At 52.1% G+C, this 23,029-nt stretch overlaps 9 protein-coding genes across 9 annotated transcripts; 3 read left to right on the forward strand and 6 right to left on the reverse strand.

The window, feature by feature from the left end:
• Positions 1-341: 341 nt before the first annotated feature.
• BP01DRAFT_276017 (putative C6 transcription factor) lies at positions 342-2,180 on the reverse strand (the record flags this gene model as incomplete). Its single annotated transcript, XM_025571411.1, has 1 exon — positions 342-2,180. A coding segment is annotated over one exon (1,839 nt), but the record flags the coding sequence as incomplete, so codon positions are not given.
• A 767-nt stretch (positions 2,181-2,947) lies between these two features.
• Positions 2,948-5,097, reverse strand: BP01DRAFT_375697 (uncharacterized protein; the record flags this gene model as incomplete). Its single annotated transcript, XM_025576908.1, has 10 exons — positions 2,948-3,065; positions 3,126-3,433; positions 3,570-3,747; positions 3,804-3,844; positions 3,896-4,099; positions 4,173-4,294; positions 4,353-4,435; positions 4,498-4,587; positions 4,650-4,799; positions 5,000-5,097. 10 exons carry the CDS (start codon positions 5,095-5,097, stop codon positions 2,948-2,950), a joined length of 1,392 nt encoding a protein of 463 aa, XP_025429067.1.
• A 3,406-nt stretch (positions 5,098-8,503) lies between these two features.
• BP01DRAFT_375698 (uncharacterized protein) lies at positions 8,504-10,116 on the forward strand (the record flags this gene model as incomplete). The annotated part of the gene is made up of 3 exons (XM_025576909.1): positions 8,504-8,967; positions 9,075-9,312; positions 9,352-10,116. 3 exons carry the CDS (start codon positions 8,504-8,506, stop codon positions 10,114-10,116), a joined length of 1,467 nt encoding a protein of 488 aa, XP_025429068.1.
• A 1,949-nt stretch (positions 10,117-12,065) lies between these two features.
• BP01DRAFT_384782 (uncharacterized protein) lies at positions 12,066-12,609 on the reverse strand (the record flags this gene model as incomplete). Its single annotated transcript, XM_025577537.1, has 2 exons — positions 12,066-12,407; positions 12,508-12,609. 2 exons carry the CDS (start codon positions 12,607-12,609, stop codon positions 12,066-12,068), a joined length of 444 nt encoding a protein of 147 aa, XP_025429069.1.
• Positions 12,610-15,369: 2,760 nt separating this feature from the next.
• BP01DRAFT_375699 (proline-specific peptidase) lies at positions 15,370-16,348 on the forward strand (the record flags this gene model as incomplete). The annotated part of the gene is made up of 3 exons (XM_025576910.1): positions 15,370-15,742; positions 15,816-16,026; positions 16,126-16,348. The coding sequence occupies 3 exons, from the start codon at positions 15,370-15,372 to the stop codon at positions 16,346-16,348; spliced, it is 807 nt and encodes a 268-aa protein (XP_025429070.1).
• Positions 16,206-17,133, reverse strand: BP01DRAFT_358855 (PaaI family thioesterase). Its single transcript, XM_025575535.1, has one exon. It carries the CDS (start codon positions 17,051-17,053, stop codon positions 16,601-16,603), a length of 453 nt encoding a protein of 150 aa, XP_025429071.1. The 5' UTR covers positions 17,054-17,133; the 3' UTR covers positions 16,206-16,600.
• Positions 17,134-17,406: 273 nt separating this feature from the next.
• On the reverse strand, positions 17,407-17,959 carry BP01DRAFT_393667 (uncharacterized protein; the record flags this gene model as incomplete). Its single annotated transcript, XM_025578253.1, has 2 exons — positions 17,684-17,959; positions 17,407-17,630 (listed from the first exon to the last, which is right to left on the reverse strand). Exons 1-2 carry the CDS (start codon positions 17,763-17,765, stop codon positions 17,407-17,409), a joined length of 306 nt encoding a protein of 101 aa, XP_025429072.1. The 5' UTR covers positions 17,766-17,959.
• Positions 17,960-18,286: 327 nt separating this feature from the next.
• BP01DRAFT_403060 (uncharacterized protein) lies at positions 18,287-19,750 on the forward strand (the record flags this gene model as incomplete). The annotated part of the gene is made up of 1 exon (XM_025578665.1): positions 18,287-19,750. The coding sequence occupies one exon, from the start codon at positions 18,287-18,289 to the stop codon at positions 19,748-19,750; it is 1,464 nt and encodes a 487-aa protein (XP_025429073.1).
• A 733-nt stretch (positions 19,751-20,483) lies between these two features.
• BP01DRAFT_108509 (serine carboxypeptidase) lies at positions 20,484-22,736 on the reverse strand. The gene is made up of 3 exons (XM_025570299.1): positions 22,163-22,736; positions 21,553-22,097; positions 20,484-21,490 (listed from the first exon to the last, which is right to left on the reverse strand). The coding sequence occupies exons 1-3, from the start codon at positions 22,437-22,439 to the stop codon at positions 20,603-20,605; spliced, it is 1,710 nt and encodes a 569-aa protein (XP_025429074.1). The 5' UTR covers positions 22,440-22,736; the 3' UTR covers positions 20,484-20,602.
• Positions 22,737-23,029: the final 293 nt, after the last annotated feature.

The following is a 23,029-nucleotide window of genomic DNA, read 5'->3' on the forward strand; positions in this document are numbered from 1 at the left end:
TGGACTAGGTATGAATAGGTGCATTCCGTTTCCGTGGCTGACACGATCCCCTCTATGCTCAACTTCTGGTTAAGCAATCACGTGGAGTTGAGTCATCACTCCTGAGAATCACCTTGTCCTTGATGGTACTGGATCAATTGATCCCAGAACCCCCAATCTATGGTCTCGAAGTCGACCGCGTTGCCGATCTCGCCCTGCATTCCCTCTGCCACTGCACCGACGTTATAATTGAAGTCACTCGCCAAGGGAATATCTCTCAACAACACTTCACTAGTCTCATGCGCTGTATCCAGTGATTCTCTTGGAATGTTCATCATGACGTTCTCTTTTCTCGTTTGCAGTGAGCGAGCGGTCGCAATGAAACCTGGCTCCGGCCTTGTGTTGCTTGGAGATTGGGCATCCCAGGCTTTGATTGTGAGCCTGCGAAACGCCACATATAATGGTTTTGAATGGTGGAGCTCGTCATGGTTACAGTAAAGCTGTTCAACCTTATTCCACGCCGCCTCGACCTCCGCTGCAGAGAGAAGGTCAGGCCTCTTCCAAAGCGTAGTCAGGACAAAGATGAACGAATCGTAAGTTCCCCATAGAAAAAATGGTCGAACATGCCACCGGTACCTCTGCAGCCCAGCATGTGCTGAAACTGCCGAATCGGTGTCCAAGATTTTCTGGGCCAGTTGAAAGATCTCCCACATCTCAGCGTCCGTCGCGGTCTGGTCCCTCACTTTTGCGAGCCTCACGCGGAGACGCATCGCAGTGATTCCTGATCGAGCCAGTCCTATGGTCAGGAAATGAAGCGGGTCGACGACGTCACAGTAGCGGATATATTTGTCCTCGACCTCCCGTTCGGTGGCACTGATGACGGACTCAGCCTCGTGCTGGCTGTCGAACTTCCATGGCCCGCTGCTGCTCATGTGCGGGCTCATGCTTGCGAAGAATTTCCCTATGCATGCGCGGGAAAGGCAGAAGATCATCTGTGTCGCGCCTTGCTGCTCGCGCGGAGTGTCTGTCATGCTGGGCCAGATCTGCTCGTCGTTCAAGTTCAGGGGTAGCTGGGTGTCCCAGGCATTGGGCAGGATGTACACGACAGTACCTGCCATCTGGCTCGCCCGACCATCGAGTGGTATAAGCTGCCAGAAAAGCCTGCGTCGCATCTGGACATCAAACGGGGACATTCCCAGCTTGTCACCGTCTTGAAAGATCCCAATGCGCTGCCCTATCCGGACTGCAACACCTGTCAGGATCCAGTACGTCTGTGAATCAAAATACTGGCGGCTGGACAGGAGGAATAAAACAAACGCCTGTAGAACCCGCATGTCAGTTGTTTTGAGAAATGAGGCGTTAATCAGTGCCTGTCGTGCTGCGGCATGATATCGTCGACTCAAGGCCGTGCGTGACTGGCACAACTTTTCCACGCAGTCCTCGTCCGTCATCGAATAGACCGCAAACTGGTAGATGGAGAACATGAGACATTCCTCTGCATCTGAGGCTGTTTCAGGCCGACGGGAAATATTCTCCATCCATTCAGTGGTAGACGGAATATGCAAGATTTTGCACAATGGCTCCACATTCTCGACATGCATTTGCCACAGAATCATAGCTTCTGTGTGCGTGGGATGGTACTGAAGCAGACTTTGTCGAGAGTCCACAAGTGAGCCTGTCAATGGGTCTGGCGCAAGGGTGTCCATTATGCTGGTGGCATTTTGCTGCTCCTGCTCCTCCTCGAATGCGCGTCGCAACTCCTCTTCTTGTAGAGTGCTCCATGGGTGACCGCTGATATACCTCGAGGTGCCTTTGTCCGCAAGGACTCTTCCCAACTTGGAAGCCTCAGGCTCGTTATAGTGAAATGAGGTCGTTCCTGACCGAGTGGTTCTCTCAGCGGCCGACGTTTCACTGTCTAGAATGCCGTGGTGCCGCAGGATGCGCTCGTACCGAGCCAGCTTATCTGCGAGCTCCTCACTCGGTTTTCGCTTGTGCGATCGAGATACAGGCTCCTGGTAAGAACACTCCAGACTTCCTTTGCGGCAACTGGAACAATCAGGCGTCTGCTTGTCGCATCTCACCTTGCGTCTGACACAAGTCCGGCAGGCGTATGCCATTGCGGTGGGCTTGATATGTTGATTATTACCTCCATAACTACCATCCGCTGGCGCTGGAGCTATAGCCCTTGGCTTAAAATACATTGTCCAATTGCTAACCTCAATTAGGGACTCAGGCGTATGTATGCTTTTGAAGATGCAAGTCGGTTGAGATGGAGATGTGCTGCCCCGCATTGAGTCAGTGATGGCATAATTAGTCATTCTCCGCACACTGTTGAGCAGTGTTTATGCTTCACCTCCATATCTCGCGATTTGGCGATACCGCCTGCTCTCTCCGACTCACCTTGGCCTGTATTTCTCCTAATACCTATGGTATCAGACCAGCTTTCTCACCCCTATCCGGTACCTCCCATCGCCTGACCTCACATTGTTGATGCTGTTGATGCTTTCTTACTTCCATCACCATCATCAACTTACCACCTCATCGCGAATCCTTCAATTTTCTGCGGAAAGTATATTTCCGGCAGGCTACGTACGCACAATCGACCACCTCAGCTGAAGCACATTGCTCGAACTTGAACTCTTTCACTCAGCTGGGGGTCTTGATACATCGTGTTGAAGTGAAATATGCAACGGTATCTGGGGAATGGATATTCATACACAGTACTATGCTCGAGTGGCAGTGTCTTTTGCCTGAAATGGTACTATGTACGAATTACGCGTGAATGAGTCGACTCCAGACAGAGACACGAGGACTATCATTGAATCGTCGGCCCATCAGGGTCTATTCTATGGTTCTCCAACTGATACGAGATAGCAACCTGGAGACGCAGATAACACCTCGCATCGCTTCTACTATCCAATAACACGCAAGCAATAATCAGCAGGTTGCACCTTCCGCATAGCACACATCAATCCCGATTAATCTCCATCACCGGCCCGGTATACACCTTTCCATCCCAAATAATATAGTAGATGGTACTAATCAAGCTCGTCCCGGCCGTGCCCACCACCGCCCAGTTCATCGTGCTAGCCGTCGGGTTGGCCACCGTCGGTCAGAAGCTGAAGAATACGCCTATCACTAGGTACGCGACGGTGAAGGCATTGACTAGGACTCCCAGCACCCCACGGATGCGGAACGGTCCCCATGCGAGCGGCGCGCCGGGAGTATTGACCAGCGTGTCCATCACCGTGGCAGCGGGGTCGCGGATGCCGCCCGTGTAGCGCCTCCACATGAGCAAACAGGCGGAGATGAGGTAGGAGGTGTACAGTGCGCTGACGCAGAGTGAGACGACGTCATTCAAGACGGCGGCGGAGCCGAGAATGATCGGGGCAAGCAGGATGGCGGCGATGGTGACGACGAGGACGGACCATTGGGGGACGGCTTGGGTGTTGACCTTCATTTCAGTCAGGGAGTCATGTCAGCGGGATTGACATGTCTCGAAGTGGTTGGCTGGCTGGGCATGACATGGTACGTACCCGACTCAATACTCGCCAGCCAGAGAGGCCGCGGTCGCGAGCAAAGGATCAGACCATCCGAGAGGACGAGGCCAACGATCCGACGGCCGTTGCCGTGACTAGAATTGGTACAATGGCGCTCATCACCGTGCAGCCACCGACGGAGCTGGTGGCTGAGCAGAAGACCTGCATATAGGGATACCCGGTTGGGAATTTTAGCGCGCTGTCGACATCGGTCATGGTGAAGAGGGTGCTCAGGACCATGCCAAGCCCAGCAGGCCGTTGATCAGCACGGAGGTGAGGATGGACTGGGGCACCACTCGCTCCGCGTTGTGGATCTCTTCACTCATCTAACGGTGCGTGAGCAGGCCTCGCACACTCGAGGGAAGAAATGGACTTACGTGCACAGCAGTATCGGCCCCGGTGAAGGAGAACATGGCCCCCGTCATTCCCACCATGAAGGCCAGCCCCTCGCTCTGAAAGCCTCCGTCGTTGCGGAACTCTGTGAACACGTCGGAGGCCTCGTTATGACTACCCAAGTAGAGAAGGGGAATGATGATAGCGAAGAAGCCAAGGATATGCAGGATCAACACGAACCCCTCAAACTTTAGTAGCCAGGTGCTGGCGACCGCGTTGACAAATACTGCGCAAGGCGAGCATTGCCCAGAATAGGAGCACCGTTTGCCATGCTGCAGGGACGTAGAAGGCATGGTTCAGAACAACCAGGCCTTGGATCTGCGAGGCACTCAGGTAGCAAGTGGATGTGAATGCTCCTAACCAGCTGATGATAATTAACCATCCTGGATAGAACTTAGTTGTGTGATTCAAGAATCCAGGGAGAGCAGAGAGCAAACCGACCTGTCAGAAAGCTGAGGTACCTTTGACACCCAACAGGAGACATCACTGATACCCTATGATATTGTCCGCCCGATGTCGGTGTCCTAGACGATGCATGTCAGCTTATGGTTAGGACCATCGACCATAAAAGGAGTACGATACATACATGGAGACCAACTCCGACAGCGTCAGGAAGGTCGAGAACGTGCTCAGCCAGACGATCAAAAAGCAATAGACGGTTCCAGCCGGCCCTCCACTACGCGATCATCTCTTGTTAGATAGACTTTGAACCAGAGACTCGCAAGGCACGACACATACTCTTCGAAGGAAATGATCAAAGTCGATAAGATTCCTTCCCACGAGGCCAAGATGGTGCAGGAAAACCCCAAGATAGACAGAAAGCCAAAGCGACGCTTGAGAATCTGCTTCTCCCCTACACGCCCGAGGCCCTGGTCCTCGGGGACCTGGCTGTGCTGGTGAGAGCGACTTTGGGGTCGGCATGCCGGTCCTGGAGAGGGATGGTGGTCTCCATGCTTACTGTCCCTGGCGTTTACGGCCAAGATACTTTGCGAGACTCGGACGGAATTGTAAGATGAAAAGGAAGGGAAGTATAACAGTGAAGGGGGGCGATGGAGAAAAGTCTGGGTTCCCCTCCCCCTATTTGCTACCTGGCACCACGAGGTGTTTTCTCATGAGATGCTGGCACGATCAGTAGATGGTCGTCTATCATTCCCCTCAGAGGGATATCGACCCTGTCCAGTGACATGATTGGTCTACGGGAGCTTTTCCGACGTTCGTCTTTCTACGATTGAGTGAAAAATGCAGGACAAGGGGCGCAAAATGAAACAAGGCAAATGATCGATCGTCTCCTGGCACGCTAGCCACGGCATACCACTGCGTGGGAGTAATTAGATGAGCAATATCCAGTAGGCGAAGACCTCGTGCTCCCACATTAGTGGCCATCGAAGCTTAAGGATATTGCCATGTGCCGGTCTGCCAACGAGGTGTAGTGTCATGAAGATTCGCGTGATGCGAAAAACGGTGTCGAGAGGATCTGACATTGTAGAATGACGTTGGGAAGTACTTTTAAAGAAGTCATGTCAATTAAGTATCTACGTGTGACACGTAGCATCCCTCACTGGGCCAGGGAACATATTCATCACAAATTGGTTGTCAGACTGATTTCGAGAATATGTGCTCGAGGGTTTGCTATTTGGCGGATTCCTCCGGATTCTTCTGGGCGTCTACTGTAACAAACACCACACATTTCATCTTGAGATGCAGCATCACATCTACCTGGATTCAACCGCCAGTCCCAGCGTCATGAAGACCTATCTATCACGATGCATCCATCATAATATTTGAAAAAGGTATGGATATCGGTCAGTCCATATTGATATCCTGAAAATATCCAATTCCTGCTTTCATGAACTTTTCTTGAATACGTAATATCAACTCATTGACTCCGCCATACACTTCCATAGAAGCTAGCCTTGAACGTTTAAAATTGCGCCTCTTTCTAGTCCCTTCTTCAGTGGCGCGTCCTACATCTCCCGCATCTTATCGTTCCCCATCCTAGTGCGACACTGTCCTCGACGCGAAGGTTAAACTCCGCATGACAGTGCCTGCACCTTGAAAACGAGTTGGCTTTGGTCATCAATTCTCGCCCGAAAGAGTCCTGTTCACAGAGGGTAATAAGTCGTTTACGCTCCTCCTCTGAATATTTAAGACGTCCCACAAGCTTTTCGAGCACTGCCGCTGAAAGCGCTCCGAATTCTTCTAGAACCTCCAAAATCGATACTCGTTCGACAAGGCTCTGAGCATTTTCGGATATCACATTCGATAAGTCCTCATAGAGTTCCGTCCCTTGAGGTATAGAGCTGATAATTTCCCGGACAGCGTCAGCGAAACCCTCATCACGCCAATTTTTCTCTGCCCAATTGACCAAACGGTCCTTGGCGAGCTTCTTCAAAGGATAGGTGCCAAACTTGTCTGCCATTATATAGACACCAAGGTTATTGTGCGATAATTCGTTGACATCTGTTGCTGATGCAGCCTCTGCGACAATGCTGGATTGCGCCGCGTTGGCATCTTGGATACAAGATTCTGTGTCTGTATTGCCAACCCCAGGCTCACTCCTCCCGTTCAAGCTAAGCCTACCGTCGCCCTGGTCGTAGTCTTGGAGGTATATATATGACAAGAATCGTTTGACTGTATCTGCATCTTCGCCTCGTAGTTCGATTCTGCCTTCGCGATTTTCCTGCTTCAAATCAGCGGTGTCCAGTAGCGTGGAACGTCACTTACTCGGAAGTTTCCACTGACCGCAGCATGGAAGAACGGAGACTGTGAACAAATAATCGCCCTATGTGCCTTGAAAATCTGACCCTCACACTGTATAATAAGGTCGGAATATTTGCTACTTAAAAAGAGTTCCCGCAAGAAAGGAAGGGGCCCGGATGATTCCATGCTGATCTCTTTCCACCAGCTAACGGACGTTGAATTGGACCACTAGGCCGGGATAGACCTCAAATATCTCCCAAATTAGTGTCCTATACAACGAGGCTGCTACGTATGTTTATACGTTTAGAATCAGAAACTCAGGTCATCTGTTAGCAAACTGTAAGTTTCACGGGCCACCAACAAGTACTTCGGACACAGTTGCTGGATGTGACGTTTCATTTGTCACCCTTACAACTTTGAATTTGAGCTACCTGGTACAGCAGCTCTTATTAACGTCATTATTCGTATACTGACCTCTCACCTTCGTGGAATGAAAGATATCAAAGGCTGCAGATTCCGCCTCCCGAGGGGTTTTAGCCTGCGCGCCACCGGCGATTACACTGCAATGTAACTAGTACGATGTGCAAGGGTTAACGAGACTTACCATGACTAGTAACTTCGTCATCGGCGAAGAAGCCCAAATAACACAATCGCTGGTGGTATGGCCAAGCACCTAGCGGCGACCATGGAACATGAGCTTCGCTTTCGGGCCTTAGCGATATCAGCTCGGACGACTCAATTTGGCAGCGACTTATAGCAAGCTTGTCTTCATGCTAACAGTCTCCAGTTGGGCTAAGCCATTACCATTACTATCATTTGATGTAGACAGCAATCTAGGCTTTGTGGATTCCCAGTGGCGGCCAGTCCAAGGGGATTCAGTTCTATTTCGCCTCTCAGGATTCGTTTAATTATCTATGCTAAAGATCACCTCATCACAAGCCCCTTGGCCGCAAGAAACCAGCACTGCTGGTTAATGCCATCTAAGCTTAGTGATGTGCCACATCTCATAATTTGCACGTTAAGGGCGCAGATTTCATCACTTTCCATACAATTTCATGACATCATCGTCCGCAGGCAAGGAGAGCCAGGGTTACAGTGACGGTAGTACACAGGCAAGGGCTGGACCCAGGCTGTGATCTTCATATTCTTGCCCATCCTCCGTAATACCTACGCATAATATTATCTCCTACGTCTTTGATGGAACTTGCAGTGGTCGAGCTCGGCTTTACTACTTCAGGTTCGCGGGGCAGGTTCCGGAGTAGGATTCTTTGATAGGTCTCAACCACGGGTTGTGATAACTCATACGCAATCTTGTGAGGGCCACTACAATGGCCTAGATAAAGCTCAGCATGGCCTGCCCATTGAACTCTTTCCGGAATATTTTCGAACTGTGTCAGCAGATAAGCGAAGACAGTATATAGGTGCTGCGGTTTGCCTATCTCGCATTGACCAGTCCCGCAGTAGCCGATGCCGTGAGCTGACAAGCGACGATGCAATGGCTACTTACGCACTACCTTGTCTTTTGTCGATCTGATCGTGTTTTGAGTCACTAACCATGGTTGGCTCTGTTACTTCAAAGATAGGTTTTCTAGGTTTGTCAAGTACTGCATTAACTTTCTTTACTTGCTACTCTCCTTGACTTAGACATCGTTAGTGACGTCTGGGGCGTCGAACCAAATATTTGCCTATGTCCAATGCGCTAAATCCATGTGTTCCGCACAGTTAAAATATGTGAAGTGGCTTGAGAGTTATGTCATGACTTTCGGATGAACATTCAGACTTTGGCATGGGAATTCCTGCAGTTGGCAGGGTCCGGCTGTCTTATATCCTCCAAATACCCAAATACGGCGCCTATCCGTCTTTATCCCAGTCGCCATCGCAAACTAGAGAAGATGGTGAAGAAGAGGAAAGGCAGAAAGCAAAAAAAAAATAATTTATGGGGAACTTCTGATCAGACGGCTTCACGCTACCTTCAAGCCGCTGATAACCCCGTTGCCGAAATGGACAAAATTGCTGAGCCTGCCCCCGAGCCTAAGCCCGAACCCGTCACTGAGCCAGAGCCTCTTCCAGAACTTGTTCTGGAGGGTATATCTGAGCCTGTCACTGTGCCTGAGCCCGAGGCCGTTGCCCAGCTCTGCTCTGAACCCATCCCAGAGCCTCTCCCAGAACCAGTTCCTGAAATAACGGATGAGGCTGCTACAGCATCTGCTGTCGAGCAAGGTGACGTTGCTGATGTTCCCGTGACAAGAGATAACGGAGCTACTGAGCCGGGCTCTTACAGAGCGGAAGAGGCCACTGGGGGGCCAACTACTTCCCGGGCACCTGTCCTTCTGGAATACACTCAGCCAAATATCAGGTGAGTCGACGTATGATTTCCTTCTATACATAAGGGGAGTCGGATTAATCTAAGGAGAATTGAAGTCCGTACGAGGGTAAGGGAGTCAAGGTCGTCATTGGCCCTAGCAGAAAATGCTACACCATCACACAGAACCTTGTTAGGAATGCTACCACTCTGCCGTGCCATCAGGACGAGGACGGGTCCCCGCTAGTAAGACTCCCTGATGTGGACGAGGATATCGGGCATACGATTATCCATTACCTTTACACTGGGGAGTATCAGACTGTGAAGCCACCATCAACCTACGAATTGCCGAGCCTAACAGTGGAGTACACTCGGAGCATATTTGCATATCGTGCTGCTGTGAGTTAAGGCCTTGATGGGTTAGCAGAACATGCGAAGAGGTACATGCAAATCTTCGACAAGGACATTTCTATCATGGAAATTATATCTCTCGGAAGGAAGGCCTTCCCCAGAATATCAGAAGAGCCATGGTTTTCCGAGTATCTCAAAGCCAGAATCACGGCAAGCTTTGAGGCCGACGAAGGAATCTTCCAACGGGAACAGTTTTTCGAAGGATTTGGCGAGAGTCTGGATTTCAATAAATTTTTGGGCAAGGTTATGGCACAAGTCTACTCCAGTAAGATCTCTGCCATTCGGTATGAGGCAGGATTGCTGGGCGGTGATAATACAATCACAATACCAAATGTCGATGGAGAGGAGATTGCCAGCAGCGACTGTGACATCAGTATAACTCGAGCAAGCCTCACAGAAGAGGACTCGCATCCAGAGACTAAGCCCAGCAGTCACAAAGAATTCTCTCTTCGGACAACTGCTCTTAATGGTGAGCATCCTTCCATCGGGCGAAGCTCGGATAGGGACTTTGACCATCGAAGGCGAGATTATCTCGACGAATCAGTCCTGTCAACCAATGCGGAGTACGATGAAGCTAGATCTTCGGACGTCAAAATTTTGACACCCGATTCGGGGACAAACATTCCTGTGGCCTCCCGAAGACCATCCTACTCAAGAGCTGAGCTTGGTCCTTGTCTTTGTCCACATTGGGAAGTACATTCCACCGATAGGAACTCCTGGAAGGGTTGCGAAATGTGTAAAAGCTATCTTCGACGAATGTTTGCTGCTTTAATTTTCAGTAACAAAAGCTAGTTTCTATTTGAACAGTAAGACCGCGTGGTACAGACAAGAAAGCGATTCTCCATTGCGCCCATCTCTTTTCATAATAGCAAGCCGTTCCCCAGCCCAAGTCCGTGAAAAGAGAATTGCCGCATGGTTGTAGTAAGGAAGATCTCCATCAATTTGCTCCAATCTAGCTGCGTCCTTCGGAAGAGAGAGGTATCGTTTTGTTAGATCATCGGTAACGGATCTAGCTTGTTCTAGGCTTTTTCCAAGGGACGTCGCTACGTATCGAGACGCGTAATGATCGCAAACCCACATCAAGGACATTGCTGCTATCTCTGTTGTACCGTAGGTGAGTAACTCAGTGTCGGGTCCCTCCAATTAGAGCTCCAATTGTAGATCTCGGTCTCGCTCATACCGCTGGATGAGAAGTCCCAGAAAATGGAGAAATATTTCCGCATCATAGGATCGGTATAGCGTACCAGCGGAAAGCCCACGCAAGGGATTTTGAGGTAGGTTTATCATCTAGTTAAAAGGGCCATCAAGGTACAAAGTGTATGCGACAGACTTGATAAAGTTGAAATAATCAGATCCAGCCTCTTCTAAGAGCGCAAGGCGCTGAGCGCTAGTGAGCGCGGAACCGATCTCATTATAGTAGTCAAGGAAGGTAACAAAGATATCGTGAACATGAGAGCCGCCGGGAAATTGACATGTTTTGAATTGTGACCTTAGAAATAGGGTCAGAAGGGGGTGTATTTCAAACTTGTTCCGTAACAATGTGAGTATTTGTCGTCATCACAATTTGAGGCAAGTGGATATCCCTGGATTTCCGAAGACAAAACTCCAAATCTCTGCCAGGCGCTGATAATTCGGTTATATTTTGTCTCAGGCTCAAGGTCACCATTTTCATTTGGGGTAAGGTATTTCTTCCGTTCTTGCCAAATGCGCTGAAAGTCTGAAGGGATTGTGACCGAGAATGGCGCCCATAGAAGCATTAAGTTCCTAGTAAGCTCGCCGGATTGGTTGAAAAAGTTGGCAACAGTTGTACCGAACCTCGGAGCTTCAGATATTGCCAAGTCACTGATTTGTACCCTTTTAGATAGAAGGTCATAGAACAGTCTTTCTGGACTATAGTACGTGCGATTGAGGACTGGCAGGACGGCTCTAATTGCTGCGGGTAGATAATGTAACAGTCGAAAAACTCGTTGAAGGAATCGAATGTTTGCTAGTCTTTTATCAAATTCACAGACTCGCTGTGACAATTGAAAGCAAGCATCTTCATTCAAACCGGAAAAGAAAAGATTCGAAGGAACCAAGTCCTAGAGAAATGTCAGTTTGAAGAGTCAGCGAGTAGCAAACGTATATATGGAACATACTAAGGCCTAGATTTCTCACTACCGGGGAACAAGATGACGTTATCACAAAACTCTTTGGTTCTTTCTTTGAAAGCTTGTAGAGAAAGGAGCTTAAGTCTCGAGCTAATTCAGCAACAACACAATTCATTGTGTCAAGCACGAGTAGCAAGCGTCGGCTCTTCAGTATTCTCAGCGCAGCTTTCTGCATAGCCTCAATGTTGCCCGAAGATAACAGAGCAAGACTGGCTGAGGAAGAATCTTTCTTTAGTATCTTTTGGTAAACGCGGACAATTCGTCCATCTGTGCCGATGTCGCAATATATAGAATCCTCGGCAAAGCTGCTTCTTTCCCACCAATCGCACAAGTGTACTAATAAATCTGACTTTCCTGAGCCTGAAAAGCCCCTAAGCTCCCATATCTTACAAGGTGACATAAAGAGATCTGTCTCCAGCTGATAAATATGGAAATCGCGGCCCAAGAGCGTGTGTTAGGCACTATCATCACATGTTGGGCTAGGAAACTGACATGTTCAGCCAGCTCAATTTCTCGATGTTGCCCTTCGCTCTGGTAAACAACTGGAATCATCCAGTCATTGACATCAACTGTCATGCCAAATCTAGAAGCTCACGTGCGCGATGTACGAAGACGACGACGGGCCTCGGCCGCCGACACGGTGAAGCCAAGGCCCTTAACGAGAATCTCATGATAGAAGTGACTCATGAAGATCTTTGCCGCGTCTCTGTGTAAGTCAAAGGAACTAGCAACTACCTCGGAGATGCCTTTTCTGACAAATGTCCACGCGATGTTTGCATTGAGATACGGTCCAGCATTTGCCGACCTACATGCGTTCAGTACTACCATCTTCACTTCATTTTGCCGGAGGACGTCTGCGACGTCTTCGGCATATTTGTAAATGAGAGGCGCGTCCCATGGGTCAATGTTAAGAGAAAATATAACGTCCCACTCCTAGTAGTCAAGTTAGAAAATGCCGAAATATGGAGGGTTCCTCTTCTAGCACTTCCCAAGGTATAGAGTAGATTGAAATATCTTCCGGTGTGCCCATTACCTCTAGCACTACCAGCGATTCCAGGTCCAAATTTACAGTGGCCAGCAGGGACTCTAGCTGTAGTCCCTGCCAAAATCGATCTCGGTAATGGTTGAGGTGCATGCTTCCTCCGCAGCGTGCAGATTGAAAGGGTCACGAGTTACATACTGTTCGAAGTACCGCGGGAGGATTTTCTCGCTCTTTAAGCTTGGAAATTGACTGCGGCGTGGGAATCTTCTGTCTGTCTACCTCAATAGACGAATAGATCACCAACTTATCCCCCCCTTGGCCTGCTATGTACAAAGTTCATCCAGGAACATACGAAGCTTAGGGCAGAACGCGGGCGGGCGGTGAGGGAAAACCAAAACCAATCCCGACTACGCACCAACCAATCAACGGCGGAGAAAAGCGGATGTACATACGATCGTCCACGGACTAGGGACTAGGTCAATGAGGTAGTTAACACTCAGGCTGGCTACAGTAAACTATATCTCTCTGTTCCAGACTGCGGGCAGGCTGGTACAGGCTCTATAGACAGGACGTAGCTCAAAGAGCTTCAAACAGGTTTCGGAATTTGTGCGATGAAGATATCCCTAAGGTCACGTGATTCATCCTTAGCGATGCCAACTATTCGAGGCAGCACCGTGACACTGCCAGACCCTGGTCCTGGATCTAGTTACGCTACTCTTGTGTGTCCCAAGCAATCTAAATCAGGCGGGGATGTGGCTCAAGCAATGGCAGGTTAGTAGAGTGGTATGGATGCTCAAACAAGCGAGGAGCCCCATCAGAGGCAGCATACTAGCAGACACTTATAGAATAAGAAAAACCATAACACTTATAATAATACTTTAGTATTCATTAGTCACCACAGCTAAGGATTATATCTATACCCATCAGCCCACTTTAGTCCTTTGCCCCAGCGCACTCATTGACATCTGATTAGGGGAGCTACACGCGCGCCTAGGTGATGCATTCAGGATTCTATTATTTTAGCGGAACTCCTTACATGCCTTAGATTATCTACAGAAGTCCTTAACAATTTAATATACTCTTGAATTTAGAGACTAAACTACAAGCCTTAGACCCCACTAACATCAGGATCACCTGCACCATTATTCTCTCTTTAGATATAACCCAGTCAGTGCGCACAATGCAGGAAGTGGATGTAGGTGCTAGCTAGATAGATAGAGCAGGCAACGGGGCGGTAACAAGGACAAAAATAACCTAGCCATAGAGTAGCTGGCAAAGATGCAGGCACAAACTATAAATAAGGATAACATAGCTAGGCAGGTTGATTTTGGCTCCAGGTGAAATGGCCGGCAGGTGAAGCGGTTCAACACCCACCTATCTAGGTGGTAGCCGCATGGTCTCTGATGAAGGCCACATAGCTAAGACCATCTAGACATGAGTCCACCAGTCTGTCGCGCGACTCAAGGCAGAGCAAGTCTAGTTCTTAACAGCCACCCTATTATATAACCAAGCCTTTAATCTCTGTAATTATTTAGCTATCCTTTACTCGGGCCTCCGTCGCGCCGGTGTCCTGCAAGAGGGAAGTAATGATAGTGAGGTTGACTGGTTCCTATAATATAAGGAACTTACAGATTAGGCTATGCTCCTGAGCCCGCCCCCCTACTCCCTCCTATAGCCCAAAGCGTTCATGAGCCTATTCCACTCCGGGCATCTAGCACCAAAGGAAGCATATTAGGCGCTGCCGGGCATCATGCGCATGTTATGCCTCCGACATGATATGGGTGACCCAATCGAAGCGGCCAATCCCAAGAGTAGACTAATCAGAGACGACATCCTTGCACTGCGGATAATGACCATTGACCTGCGAACCCCACCAAGGATACACGAGGACTGCCCTCATATCGAATTCTCTGGTAACATTTCTTTTTCGTTTGAAGCATATCTTTGACATCTGCTTTCAAAACCTCCTCCAATACTCACTAGGAGCTACAACCAAATCTTCCCCGGTCACTCTACCTGCCGCCTTGCGGTTGAGTATGTGCGTTCATTCAAATTGGGTACCAGACATATCGCGGTGGCTGCTCATCGTATTCACCACCCTCTTCTTACTCAGCCAATAGGAGAAATTTGATTTGATCCAGTTGTAAGCTCATCTGTGGTACCAAACGGGGCAGGGCTTAGTTCTTCAATCAACTCATCCCATTGTACCTCAGTACTAGCATGTACGGAAGTTCTGTGGCTCAATACTATTGGATAGCAGCAGGACAGAGGGGGATACGATTGAACTATTGCGGGGGAACGAATGCTGTTGCTCCATGCAAATTCTCGAAGACAATAATGCCCCCACAGGTGGTCCTTATACAGGGATGAACAGCAACGCAATACCATAATCATCATGGGAAGAGAGGCCTATAATCGATGAGTTCACAACATTGAGACGTCGCTAAGGGCAGAGAGGCTTTCCCGGCTCTTTGTCCAAATCAGACTCATTGCACCCTCACACCTTATGACAAGCAGCAACGTCTGGCTACCATAACCCGCGCGTCGCGCTCAAGTTCCCAACCACTAAGCAGCTTCAGAACATGGGTGCCCCTTCGTACAAAGTAACTAATAAGTTGACAATGACAATCAGGAGAAGCACACACTCCACCAGATACGGGCGTGGAGGCAAACAACGACCGATAACACCCGTCCCCAGAATCATCCGCAATAAAGGAATAACTCTGCAAAGGATGGATTTGCCCGCGCAATCTGTTAGGGTTCGACCGTCGGGCTGCGCCGCCGCCTCGCCGTGCAGATCGCTGCAATCCCATTGCGCCCCCTGCCTGCAGCTCTAATATAGCGTCACCACCTTACGTCCATTCCGGGCTCTTGCTCACCCACAAAGCACATTGCAATTCAGATCAGGACATCATGGAGGCACCTTTCCGAGAAGGAACCGCGACGTTCCAGCATGCGCATTTCCCCCAACCCGCGCAAACCTGGTACCGAGTCTACGGCGATCTCACGGTCAACACTCCTCTCGTCGTCCTGCACGGAGGCCCCGGGTTCTGCCACAACTACCTGCTCCCCCTGGCCGATCTGGCTCCCACGCGCGCCGTGATCCTGTACGGCCAGATCGGAAACGGGCGGTCGACGCACTACCCGGAGAAACGCGGCGATCACGCGTTCTGGACGGTTGACCTGTTAATCTCCGAGCTGGAGAACCTGCTGGCCTATCTAGGCATCGCCGGGGACTTTGATCTTTTGGGCCACTCGTGGGGGGGCATGCTCGGCGCGTTTCGCGGTGCGCCGACCGGCCGGACTGCGGCGTCTCGTGCTCTCCAACGCCCCCGGCCGCGGCCTCCCTGTGGTTGGAGCCGTCGATCGGCTGCGCGCGACCCTGCCCCAGCCTGTGCAGGAGACACTCAAGCAATGCGAAGACGAGGGCCGGCTCGACTCCACGGAGTATGCGGATGCCACTATGGTCTTTTTGTCTCAGTTCTCCTGTCAAGTGGATCCCTGGCCGCAGGAGTTGCTGGATAGTCTTGTGTGGGCGACGGAAAAGGATTCCACGGTGGCGTCGACCATGTGAGTTGCTTCCCTTCCTTTTGTGGTGGTGTTGTTGTTCCATTTGGGGGAATGCTAACCGCATAAGGCTTGGTCCGTCAAATCCTGGATTGAAGGGAGCCTGAAGGATTGGTGCGTGCTGGATCGGCTGCAGGCTATTCAGGTGCTCACCCTGCTGATTAATGGGAGGTATGACGAGGCGCAGAACAGTACGGTCGAGCCGTTCTTCTGGGGAATCCCTAAGGTCAAGTGGGTGACGCTGTCGGAGAGTGCGCACTGTCCCCAGTTCGATGAGCCGGAGAAATACCTGCAGGTCATCGCAGACTTCTTGGCTTCTTCATAGGTCATCGCCTGGCTGAATCCTAGGATAGTCCTTCAGACAGATCCTTACAGAGTCAAATCAACATTTTGTCCCGCCTATATCAGTAAAGTATCCCGGGGGGCAACCCCCGGACCCCCCTTTTTTTTCAGCTTCCTGGCCAAACTCATCCCCAATCCACAGAGAAAAAAAAGGCTTCCCGGGGGAGAACCCCCGGACCCCCCTTTTCTTTTCAGCTTCCTGGTTCAACGCACTTCCTCCCCCGCATAAATGTCCCTAAGTAGAGCGCTGCTTAACATATTTACTGTGCAAGCCACTCGCAACCACCACCCTCTCACCATCTGCATCAACTACCCTCGCAACCTCCACTGCCACAAACGCCATCGTCCCCCCGACCTTCGTCGCCCGCCCCGTCACCTCCAACACGTCCCCCTCCCGCGCCGACGCCACGTACGAGACATGCAGATCCGTGCTCACCCCCGTGTAGCTCCCGCCGTACGTCGCGATCACCATCCCCGCCGCCCAGTCCACCAGGCACGCGGTCATCGTCCCGTGCAGCCCGCCCTTGGAGTTGATGTGCGGGGCGCCCACGGGGATCGTGGCTAAGAGGTGCCCTTCCGTCGCGGAGGTGATGGTGATGTCGGAGAGGAGATGGGCGTAGATGGGGCTGTTGGCGCGTTGGGCGGCGCTGACGGCGCGCACGTGGGTGAGGGTTTCCGAGGGTGTCATGTTTTGTGAGTTTGGAGGAGGTGTGGAATGAGTACACTAGGTTCCAGCTGTTTGGTGGCTGGAGTGTGTGTGGTATGAGGTTGGTGGTTGTTGGGTGGTAAATACGGGTGAGGGGTTGTTTTTGTTTTTGACCGTGTCTTCCGAGCGGGAGGGGGAGGGGGACGGATTTTTCCGTCGGGAGTTGCCGGGGAGGGATGCTCACTTCTCAGTAGACTGTAATGCACAAAGTCAAGTTTCTAGATTCATTATGCTGCATAGTTCAGAAGTATACAAGCACAATCACTCCGTAGAGTCCGCCCCCGGCCTCTCCGCCGTCAAAAACCGAGATAAATCCGCCCCCTCATGCGCCTGATTCACCTCCCGCTCACACAAACAACCCGCGATACCCGCGCGGCCGCCCCCGCCGTGCATTCCACCTCTCCCCCACCTCCCTTCAAGGTCCCCGTGGCCTCCCTCTCCGCCATCCGCCCCGCCAACTCCGCCTCCTCACTCACCTCCATCCGCCGCACCCTCGCCTCCACATCCACATCCACCGTCATCCCATTCCCCGTCTGCACAGAGACCGTCTTGTCGCTGGCTAGATTCTCAGCCAATTAGCACCATTGCGTAGATGTGGTTCAGGTGTCTCACCTCCGATCAGGATGCAAGCGTCCACCGGCTGCGCGTGGATCATCCCTTCTGTATGCATACTCATCCGGTTGCGCAGGAACATCCTGGTCGGGTGGGAGAAGGAGAAGCTCTCGTGCAGCCTGATGGTGGGGAAGTCAATGGCGATCCGCCCTGGAGATGGATGCCTCGCTTGGCGGCTTCCAGCAGCTGCTTGTGATCGTAGTCCTGGTGTGTCGATGGTGTGTCCTCCAGGCACTCTCTTGTGCAGTTGTGCAGAGTAGACGGGTCAGGTTGACTCCAGATATGTCGAGGACAAAGAGACGGATGAATGCACAAGGCCAAACCCACGATGGATGAGCCAGAGTCAAAGAAGCGGGTAAAATATGCCGACCGACAACAATCCAACAATGAGACGCAACACAACCTGGGCTTCTCTTTCGTAATTCGTAACAATGGAATACCATAAGCCATATATAAGGTACCAACGCAGCCATTCACCACAGATACTACGCAATTCACACACCACTCGAACCTATCAAGCATCTTCTCCAGACTCATGGCAAAACAATAACACTACAACCCTCTACGCTCTCTATCCACTCAACCAACAACACACAACGCAATATGTACAGACGCCTGCGGGACCAAGGCTACGAATGCGACTCCTCCGAGCCCGAGCCCACCCTGGTGGACGGCAGCAGCTGGGACTCGGCCTCGCCCAGCCATTCTCATTCAGACAGGAAAGACAGGAGAGACGCCGGCGAAAAAGACGAGAAAGAGGAGCAAGCCTCGGATCTCGCGAGTCTGGGCTCCGCAGCCGACACGGTGTCGCTCGCGAACATCAACCACTGGCTGGACCGGACTCCAGGGATCCGGGCAAAAGACCGCCAGATCGTCGCGCCAGACCCGGTGGTCTTCCCGGTCGATGCCCCCGACTGTCCCGCGCTGCAGTCACGCATCTCGTGGCTGTTCGACACGCACGGGATCGGAAGCTCGCTGTGTGGCGAGATCGCGGCGGCCATTGCCGGCGCCCCGATTCGCGTGCAGAATTGCGAGTGGGCGATTGACGAAGCCGACCTCGACCGGGCGGCCGAGCTGCTTCGTCTGGACGGGTTTCCCTGCTGTCCGGCGGATGATCATGGCACTGGGTGGAGGCAGAAGGCGGAGGGGCGTGATGCGTCGGAAACCACGACACAGTACTCCGAGGAGGAGAGCGATGAGGAATTGCCGGATATCGGGGAAGAGGGAGAAGAGGAAGCCGACGACGAACCAGAAAAGAAAGACAAAAAGGAAGATGATGATGATAAAACCAAAGGGAAGAGGGTCAAATGCGCCGTTCTGCGACGCCACAAGCCCGAACACCGGGATTATCCCCGGCCAGCGTATCACTTCCACACCGACCACCGCTATCCCACCTCCGCATATGACGCGGACCAGTCGCGCGGGGTCTTTCTGTACCCCAAAAGGGTGGTGATCCACGAGGCCATCCCCAGCCCGCCCGCTGGACCGGCCTCCCACACCAAAGGAGCCCACCAGTGGCCCTTTCGTGTCCCCGACGACGAGATGTATGGACCCCCGGTCTACCAGATCACCGCGTCCAATGAGCTGCCGACCCCGGGGTTCGGCCTCCTCCACTACCAGGGCAAGCAGGATCGCAGACTGTATCCGGTGAATATGTTGACCCCGCTGAAGGCGGTGGAGAACCTGGTGCGTCTCATCATGCGCCACCAAGGGGAGTGGGTGAACAATTGGTGGCAGCGGCTGTTCACCGTCTACATGGTGTTTGTCTTCAATGTCAATCATCTCCAGCACCCGCAAGACCTGTCGGATCATGTCAAATTGGAGATGGAGGGCACGGGGGACTGGGTGGAAAATCAGCTGGATTTCGATACGCAAATTGATCGCGCATTCCGCGCCTGCTGGGGCGCCATCCAGAGCAAAACTCGCCCCGACCTGATGTACCGACATGGGCCCTCCCATAAGCATTTCCATTACCTGCACTACCATCGGCAGCAGGTGGGGAGGCCTTGGTACCAGAAACCTAACAGTCAGAGGAAGGGGATCGTTGACTTCCCGACTCCCTATTAGGGATAAGGTGTCGTGGTGGAGTAATACGTACTATACTTACTATCACACTATATATATATATATACTTATAAAGATATACTCCCTCCCACTAGTGAAGAGGGATGCGGCACGTATCCGCGCTGCCTACCCAAGCCCATAATCTTCTGAGACCGCTACCGATGCATGGATTCACGTTTACCAACTCGTGCTCTTATATCCACCACCTGCTATTCTAGCTTGAATTCCATCTGTATTTATTACTACCAAGTCTACAAATTGCCCTTCGCACGACACCACACACACCGCCATCATGACCTTGTACACATCGGTCTGTCCCCTCCACTGCGAATTATGAACCCAAAGTAAACCCCCCAGTCCTCGTCAAATTCCGCTCCGACGTCAGCGACGAGCACAAAAACACCCGCGTCATCGAGCTCAAGAAGCTCAAGCACCTCCCCTGCGTCAAGAATGGTCGGCTCATCGTCGGCATCCCCAGTGTCACGGATCCTATCGAGCGCAGCCAAGGGTTTCAGAGTGCCCTGCTGAGTTACCACGAGAATGTGGCTGCGCTCGCTGAGTATCAGGCGAGTCCGGAGCATCATTGGTCTGTCCTCCTCACGATAGCGTAGCAGCATGAATCCCTCTGACACTAAGATTATTGCCCGTGGTAGGGTCACGTCGACCTACATGTTTCCCTACAAGGTGGATCTCGTGCGGTTTGACTTGAAGTCGATCCGGGGGATGAGCATATGTGCGAGTTTCCGGTGTTGGTGTAGGGGAGGTTGCTGGTAAAGCTTGACGATGTAGCGAATTAGTGAAGACCGCTTATTAGAGACATGACCACTGCATACATCCATCGCATGAAACCACCCATTACATCTGCAGCCGCAAAGCACTCTTCCGCAACCCCTTCTGTCTCCACCGCTTGGTCCCGGTGGGATTCGGCGCATTCGTCGTGGTATTATACGTCGCCAGCGAATCCAACACCGACCACTGCACCGTCCCATTGCCCTCGCGGTAGGTACTCTTCAACGACCCGACCGTCTTATACCCGGTCGTCGCGTCCACCGACCCCGTCGCGATATCCTTGCCGGCAATCACGCGCTCGAACATCGCCAACGCCAGCAGCGGCTGGTAAAAGGGGACCTCGTGGCCGCTCTCATACACGCGCACAAAGGCAAACCGCCCCGCCTGACGCACCTGGCCGTGCACGACCCCGTCCGCGGTGGTGATATTCGTGTAGCCCGCGCTCTCAAACCCGGGGGCGCCGACCTTGTGCGCGACCGCCTCGCCGCCCAGCCAGTTGCAATTGTAGTCGGCGTCGCCCGCGTACATCGCCACCGTCACGCCCTGGCGCAGCAGGGCGGCAACGTCCTCGGTGGTGTTCATGCGGCGCCCGTCGTCCCCCGTGGATGAAAACGCCTCGTAGACCGCGTTGTTGCTCTCCGTGAAGTTGACGTACGCCCCGATCGCCGCCTGCACCCGCGCCGTGTTCAGGTAGTCGACGTAGAACTCGTAGGGGAAGGGGTCCGGCGTCAATTCCCGGATGTCGTACTCGTCGCGCCCCAGGTAGTTGTCGTACACGCTTTCGACTTCGTTCGCGCAGAAGTTGTCGGCCACGCTGCAGATCTCGTTGGTGCCGCGCGCGGCGCAGTCGAGGAGCTGGCTGAGGCAGTTGCCCGGGCCGTAGAGCTGATTGTAGAGGAGAGCGCTGATCGAGTCGTTGTATGGGGCGTAGTCGTAGGTGTTGCCGGGGTAGACCTGGTTGAGGAGGTGGGTGGTTAGTGGAGAAGGTGATTATTGTGGTTGGGGGGGCATCTCACGGTGAAGTTGTAGTAGGCTTGGTACTGGATGATGGGATCGTACCACCCATTCCCGATCATCACACTTTCCAGTTGAATCTTCTTGGCTCCGTGCAGGAGGTGGGCGTTCTGCTGCTCGATGTACTCGTTGAACACGGGTCCATAGTGGCCTCCATAACTCTCCGTGGTGAAATGGAAGGACTCCCGGGCGTACTGTGGGAAGGCCCCCATGAAGCCCTGTAGGGCCCGGTAGAAGTTGGGTGCCGCGTTGTCGGTGGAGTTGGCCGTCAGGCTCACGTTGGGATAGGAATATGTGCCACAGGAGAGACCGGCCGCATAGTCCGGGCAGCTGGTCGAGGGCAAGGTGATGACATTGTCGGTCTCGGAATCGACATAGGCTGGCACGGGGATGCTGTAGGAGAAGCCCGTCTGCACGGGCTGGTCAATGTACAGCATGTTGCTGGCGTTCGACCAGGAGTACGGGTTGTTGTAGACGGAGCCATTGGAGTCCACCCCACAGGGACCATTCTCTTGGAAAAGCCCAATCATAGAGGATGACCCGGGGCCTGATGATACTGGGATTAAGATCTTGCAGATGAAAGCGAGGTTTAAAATGTAGGGATTATCTTACCTCCATTGATCCACACGGTCAACGGGGCCTCTTCCGGGTCCTGGTTGCGGGCTTCGAAGAACCAGAAGAAGATGTGCTCGTGTTCGGCTACATCCAGGTATCCAGAGAAGCTCTTGACGCTGGGATCGGTTTCGCAGATCCCATTGGGGACCTGTTTATAGCGGACGGGGACATCCAGATAACCCTTGGTGGCGATCAGGTCGGTTGGAGGGGCCACAAATTGCGCCTGGGTCAGGGGCCAAGCACCCAACCATGCGACATACCAGAACGATCGCATGATTCTATGTATAGTTTGAGTTTTTTTTAAGGTGCAGGATTTCCCCGGGGTCAGGCACGCCAAAGCTTGGTTTTTAAGTGCGCCCTGCTGGATGTTATCTCCCCGATGCGAATGAAGTGGAGAGGAGGTTGGAGACCAGCCTCCGTTTAGCGGTGTGACCTCGGCTGAATGCGCGCAAATCACATCGCATAATTGTTAATCTTCTTATCGGTAGGTCCCTATCAATTCCCTTGTTTGGGGAATTTTGTGGGTTCCTGATAACTGCGAAGATGGAATTGTCACCGGAGTTCCGCAGGAGATATTCATTCGGCTAATCATTTACACTGCGTTTAGTAGTAAGATGGACATGTCCTCCTCCCACTCATACCCGTCCAGTCGAAGAGGTGATTCCCCCGTCTACCACCAATTCCTGCCCCGTAATATATCTGGCGTCTTCCGATGCCAGGAAGACCGCAGCATGGGCCACATCCCCCATCGGCACCTGCGCATCCCGGCTCCGCATGTACTCCTCATCCCCGCCCGGCGCGAATAGCTGGGCCAGCTGCCGCGTTTAGAGAGTGCAGATCAATCCAGGAACCACCGTATTCAAG

This window comes from Aspergillus saccharolyticus (assembly GCF_003184585.1).
Source record: "Aspergillus saccharolyticus JOP 1030-1 unplaced genomic scaffold BP01scaffold_29, whole genome shotgun sequence".
Taxonomy (NCBI): domain Eukaryota; kingdom Fungi; phylum Ascomycota; class Eurotiomycetes; order Eurotiales; family Aspergillaceae; genus Aspergillus; species Aspergillus saccharolyticus.

Excerpts from the sequence above, each read along its gene's own strand:
- BP01DRAFT_108509 (XM_025570299.1), bottom strand. The coding sequence starts at position 22,439 with ATGCGATCGTTCTGGTATGTCGCATGGTTGGGTGCTTGGCCCCTGACC. Across the intron at positions 22,098-22,162 it reads GACCGTGTGGATCAATGGAG|GCCCCGGGTCATCCTCTATG; the intron begins GTAAGATAATCC and ends CAGTATCATCAG. Across the intron at positions 21,491-21,552 it reads AAGCCTACTACAACTTCACC|GTCTACCCCGGCAACACCTA; the intron begins GTGAGATGCCCC and ends CTCCTCAACCAG.
- BP01DRAFT_358855 (XM_025575535.1), bottom strand. The coding sequence starts at position 17,053 with ATGACACCCTCGGAAACCCTCACCCACGTGCGCGCCGTCAGCGCCGCC.